Source organism: Nymphaea colorata, chromosome 4 (assembly GCF_008831285.2).
Source record: "Nymphaea colorata isolate Beijing-Zhang1983 chromosome 4, ASM883128v2, whole genome shotgun sequence".
NCBI classification, from domain to species: Eukaryota; Viridiplantae; Streptophyta; class Magnoliopsida; order Nymphaeales; family Nymphaeaceae; genus Nymphaea; species Nymphaea colorata.
The window spans coordinates 7,435,684-7,441,719 of record NC_045141.1 but is presented as its reverse complement, the minus strand read 5'-3'; the positions used below and the strand labels follow the sequence as shown (position 1 = coordinate 7,441,719).

The window sequence follows — 6,036 nt, the reverse complement described above, 5'->3', positions numbered from 1 at the left end:
CCCATTAAAAACGGGATCACTTTTTCATCTAATTTCAAAAAATTTCTTCATCGGACCATAGGTACATACTGGCAGAGGGTCATAAAAGGCTAGCTCGTCCCAATAGGACTTGATCTTGGTAAGATATTCAACAATAGACTGGGATCCTTGGACATGTCGGTTTATCACAGTCTTAATCTAAAATTTTCTAGGCGTGGTACCTTGGGTAAAACGTTCATACAGATCTTCCCAAACTTTTTTAGTAGATGTAGCATAGATTACACTAGGGGCTATATTTCCTTAGACAAAGAGTTTATAATCCAAGATAGAGCCAATGTGCTATAACGTCTCCCAAAATGTGTTCTGGTAATACAACGCCTGGTCCATGCAGAGATCCGTCAGACAAGACCGATCTTATTTTTGGCTGTAAGTGCCATGATCGTCGACCTGCTCCAGGTCGAATAGTTTTCTCCGGTCAGAGGTTGAGAGACGAGCACCATACTTGGATTGTCTGAACGATGCAGAAAAAATGGATTGATGAAATGAGAAAAAACTTCTGACCCTTCGCTCCTGCTCACAGAATCATCCCCCCAAAACTTGAGGCGTTTCTTGATGGTTCCTGAGTGGTTGAAGCCATAGTACTTAGATGGTGTCAAAAAACGTAGAAGCACAGTTGAACAGCATGACCCAGGTATCACTGCTCTGATACCATGTAAAAAAAAATGTAAAAAAACAGAACTAAACTTCTGCTCTGCTCTGTTGTATTGCAGAACAGGGCAATGAAAGGTGAAGAAGAAGAAAAAAAAACGGGGCTGCATAAATAGATATAGCAAGAGACTCTGCAAGTAGAACCCTTCTTCAATTTTTGTTATTAAAAGGATGAGAGATATTTATGCACTTTACAAGAAGATATTTCTAAAAAGAATCATGGCTTAACAAATTTGTTACAACATACAACTCCTTGACGTTGACAAAATTGATGGGCATGAAGAAAGCATAACCACCGGATAAGGACCTTTGAGATGGATCGTATTACATCTTCAAAAATACCTGATCCGAATGACTCTAAAATTAAATCAATACTTCAGCAGATTAGAGTGCCTTTTTATACAATAACAACTCAGTTATATGGATTAATTGTTCGCAATTCGTTCTTCTTTGGGACAAATATGTATTAACTCCATGCTCAAAGTTCATAATTTAAGACCTCAAATCAATTGTGATGAAGTACTTGTACATTGTCTTGTTGGCTGTTCCGAATTTGTTCGGAATGATGCCCGTTAGGTTTAATTGCTGCGTAGACTGAACCACATGGTCAACAGTTTCTCCAAGGGTACTTGTCCGTCATTTTAGAAAAATAAAAATAATGATTTTAATGATGGTGCAGATAATTAACCAAATCAGCAGGTTAAGTAGAAAATTTTATGTTTGTTTAATTTGTAAAACAATAAATTTTTCTAGCTGAAGTTGCTAAACCAATAAATTTCTGTATCAGACTCTATACGTGCTAAAAACCTCTCATGCATTCTCTCCCTCTCTCAAGTTCCAACAACCTTTTTTTCCTTTCTGCAATTTCCTTATGAAATATCAACTCTTAGCTGCAGTACTGCTGAAACAAGTGCGTATAATGCCTGCAAGCATTAGCTTAGTTAATCTGTTGTTCATTGCATTGACTCTACTGCATTCAAAGAAAGGCCGTCAATCTTACTAACACTTACCGATCGTTAATTCATGCATTAAAATTGACCTTATTTACATACAAGCAAATAAGAAAAATATTTGCAAATTTTGAAGAAGTAGGAATAAGCATGCATAGTGAGTACTCACAGTATATCAGTCATATATATATCCTATTGTCTTCACCCTGGTCATATGTTTAATCAATTTGAATGATTTTCTTTCTCTCTTGTTTTATGTTCACTTTCAATTAATTATAAAAAAGAAGTCAGTTTTCGTTTACAATTGAGTTTAGTTTTTATTTACAATTTTATCTTGAAAGACTTATTTTGAATGTTTATGAACATCTTTCACAATCACGGGTGAAACCATAAAGTAATCCAACTCATTTACTTCCATATGATAAACAATTGAATTCTTTAGTCAATAATAATATACATGTGTGCCAGGGCATGTATGTATAATGAGAAATTGGTAGGTTTAAGACACGTAGATGTAAGACAGACCATTTTGAGCTCCCCCTATTCACGTGGTATACTGTTGGAGGTCAGAAGATTTGTTGGTATAAACATAGATGGAAAAACGTACATATAATAATATTATATATATATATATATATATTCATTCATTTATCGTGAGAGGAGAGAATGAAGGTGTTGTGTGGTCAGTCTGCGGTCATGAGGGTGTGGCAGTGGCTGAAAAGCTGATGACAGTGAAGTGAAAGATGGGCAAAAAGAGGAAGAGAAGGCGGTTGGTTTAAGCGAAGGGTGAGCTTGAGAGACAAAGTCTCAATCAGGTGCGTACGTCAGAATAAGTAACTGCCGTAACAATAAATGGTAAAAAATGTGTAACGCCTAAAGAGAAAAATTTTAAAGAAAGGGAAAAGATAGGCTTATTTGTTGTTGCCCGACACAGGGCCTAGGGATGCCCCTGTACACAGTCTGACCAATCTGACTCTTCCATGACGAGACCTTACTAGTTTTTTGATTTTACATTTTCCCCGAAATGCTTCACTATTTGCCGATTCCACCATTGGCTGCCAAAGTTAATTGCACAATACCACTTCATTTATTTCTCCACACTGTAGCCTTGTAAACTTAGCCAAAGCGAGAGCTCCTCTTATTGTGCCTTTGTCTCTATTGTCGTTTCGCATGCCCACTTGTTTGACACCTAAAGCTTTTCCCTTTTTTCTATTAGAAAAATAAGAACGAGCAGATCCAAACTAGTTACTGTCGACGTGTTGGTCTTCCAGGAAGTTCAGATGCATTAAAACTTATTGACTAATTTAACTTAAAAAAAAAGCATTCAACAAAGGTGGGGACTTGCAGTATTTAAGGTGTTTGATATCAAACAAAGTTAGTACTGGAAATGGGTTGAATATGGCAATATAAGGGGCGTTGGCATTTGGGATTGGGACTTAACCAATCTTTTGCTAATTATCCCTGCATATCAGATTTACACAAACAACAAGAATATGATATAGACTAATTAGACCCCCAAAACGAAAAGTGCTTGAAGATCTTTGATCTCAAGTGAATAACTTTTCTCGCTTTCATGGTCAGGTTGTTTGACAGCATTAACATATATTGTTATTTTTTTTTTATGAATGATAAAAATTTAAGGCAGACTTATGAAACAATATGTCATAATAGCATTTCATGAATCTATCTCATTTTTTTTCATCTAACTTCATAAAACAATAATAATATATTACAGTTACCAAGGTATCTCTTCAATATATATGAGTGCATCGATGAGTTGAAGCCTTAACGATTGGTTACATTTAATGGGCAGGCCTTTAGTTGATAGCAACTCTTGGCATCACCAGACTTGCTAGCTTCCCCTAGAGATGGCTCATGCAGTCAAAAGATTTAACTGATTTTTTGAAAACTGAATAAGCAATTTGAAAAACTTTGATTTAGGTCTCTGTTGTTACTTGCCAAGTTAAACAGAATCAATTTTGGTGTCAGTACACTTTTGCAATCATTAAACATTGATTAAACAATTTAATGATATTGAAGGAAATTATAGAGAGAGAGAGAGAGAGAGAGAGAGAGAAAGCAGGCTTCCTGGCTTCCGGAGAGGAGGAAGAGAGAGAGAGAGAGAGAGAGAGAGAGAGAGGGAGGGAGGGAAAGGGGGACAACCAGGGTTCTTGGTGACCGGTGAGGAGAAGCTAGACAGATAAAAATGTATTAAATTCCAAGAGTCACATTCTCCAATCACACTGATGGTGCAGTAGTTGTTCATAGGGTTTTTCCCTTTATTTCTTTTCTTTTTCGCTTTCCACTAACTAAATTTGACTGCCAAAAGTGCCACACAGATACGAACAGCAAAAATGGCAAGCAACGCATCCTTGTCCTCCTAAAAATATAGAGGTATGAGTCTGAGTTTCTCCCGGCACCCCTTTGTCTATTTCTCATGGATCTGATTAGCCTCCTGAAGGAAGTGATTTGAGCCCAATGGCAACGCACCCACAACCATCCTTCTCCATTTTCATCTTCATATTCACTGTTGGTCTACTTTCCGCTGATAAATGCTGTTGCATAGGTGAGAGAAATATAATCTTTATAGGAATGCTTGTTCTTGAATTTCCTACCAGAAGATTTTCCATATCATAACAGTGTTGGTCTTATTCAGGTTTCAACAGCGACAGTTTCATGACAAGGAAAGTTGACTGTTGCACCAGGGTAAGTCCCAAATCTTGTTCAATGTTACCATCTTTTGATTGGACGTTTGTGAGAAATTTCTCAGAATGGTCATGATTCAAGACAATGGTACTCTCAGAGTGACTGTTAGTTTCGTTTAAAGAAAAGAAGAAAGGATTCAAAGTGATGGTAGAGAACTGGTGACGGAAGCATTTAAGTAATATTGCAGGAGACCGAAGAAATTCAGAGAGCGGAGGCTGCAGTTCTATGGAGCAGCAAAAGGAGAGGGCTGGCTGGTGGACCAGGATCATATCCCCCTCACTGCTCAGAAAAATGTGGAGACTGCTCACCTTGCAAGCCCGTTCATGTGGCTGTTCCACCAGGCGCACCTGTGATTGCAGAGTATTACCCTGAGGCATGGAGATGCAAGTGTGGGAACAAACTGTACATGCCCTGATCTCACGCCTTCCCTTCATGACTGCATTGCGCTCAGATTTCTGGTGGTCGCTTTCTCTTCTTTCCCTCTACCTCTTTGTAGAATCTTATGAAACAATTTCCTAGAGCTTTGGGGATTAATTTGTTCCGAAAAGGAAAAGAAGATCTTGGATACGGAAAATTCTTTATTAGGGATTATGTATTACCTAGAGAAAGATTTTATGAACAGGCCCCCAGAAACCTCTCTTGGTGTGGGAGCCTTTTAGGCTGTAATTCTAGGACTGTCTGTACCATAATGCGTTGAAGAGCTCTTTCTTGTCTCTTTAATTTCCTCCACAGGTACTCGTGACGCAGAGAAAATTTTGGATGTGTTTATTATTACTGATTAGTTATGATTAACATGACTTAACTCGCAAAGTGGGTTGACGAAGAGCTCCATCAGCATCAACAATTCCTCGGTAGAAGGATTATACATCATCAGTCTCTAGTCCCTCCATCGGACATTATTTTAAGTTGGAGACTGAATATTGCAAGAGCTCAACGCCACGTACTCAGGCTTAAAACTCTGATGGGTTCTAATATTGTTACTAATTAAAATCTTGTTAGAGCTTAATGTCACATACTCAGGCTTGAAATTTAGATAGGTCCCATTGTTATTAAAATCCTGTCTTCATGGCGTGATGATGTTTGTGTTATGTGCCCTTTGAGAAAGTACTTGTCCCCTTCTATCTCAAGTCCCTGATGACTTGTGCTTGTGAAACCTGACCATCTTGAAATCGAGATGCATTGTTGACACGTAGTTGTTCAACCAATTTCATTTTAAGGCTGGTTTGACTATACACTACATGTTTAAAAGGTTTTCCATGAACAAAAAAAACATCCAGGCAAATATTGTGTGCCTGTTTAAAACATGTATAGATTAAGATAACATCATCATTTTAAGCATCTAAATGAGTACTAATGAAAGCCAACAAATGTTTTCAATATACATTGGATCACATCCGTAAGGCTTACCCAAAAACATGAGTGAAAAATTATTAAAAATGAAAAGTATGGTAAAACCTCTCTCTCTCTGTTATTAAGCTCTGAAGAAGCCAACATTCCCCCCTCTTAGAAATGCAACTTTTCCATGCCCTCTATTTCTTTGTTATAGACCCCAATATGTGTAACTCTCTCTTCAAACTGAAGAACAAACTCTCAATTGCTCTCAAATGTGGCAACAAGATGTACTATCATTGTCACTTTTGACCTTTTTCAAGATTTACAAAATTAATTATGATCCCTTGACATATTTGTTTGT

The 6,036-nt window shown here is 37.5% G+C and overlaps 1 protein-coding gene across 1 annotated transcript; it reads left to right on the top strand.

Annotated features, from left to right (window-relative positions):
* The first annotated feature begins 3,794 nt into the window (after positions 1-3,794).
* Positions 3,795-5,063, top strand: LOC116253489 (polygalacturonase-like). Its single transcript, XM_031628313.2, has 4 exons — positions 3,795-3,886; positions 3,977-4,203; positions 4,294-4,343; positions 4,531-5,063. The coding sequence occupies exons 2-4, from the start codon at positions 4,116-4,118 to the stop codon at positions 4,756-4,758; spliced, it is 366 nt and encodes a 121-aa protein (XP_031484173.1). The 5' UTR covers positions 3,795-3,886; positions 3,977-4,115; the 3' UTR covers positions 4,759-5,063.
* The last annotated feature ends 973 nt before the right edge of the window (positions 5,064-6,036 follow it).

Excerpts from the sequence above, each read along its gene's own strand:
- LOC116253489 (XM_031628313.2), top strand. The coding sequence starts at position 4,116 with ATGGCAACGCACCCACAACCATCCTTCTCCATTTTCATCTTCATATTC. Across the intron at positions 4,204-4,293 it reads TGATAAATGCTGTTGCATAG|GTTTCAACAGCGACAGTTTC; the intron begins GTGAGAGAAATA and ends GGTCTTATTCAG. Across the intron at positions 4,344-4,530 it reads AAGTTGACTGTTGCACCAGG|GAGACCGAAGAAATTCAGAG; the intron begins GTAAGTCCCAAA and ends GTAATATTGCAG.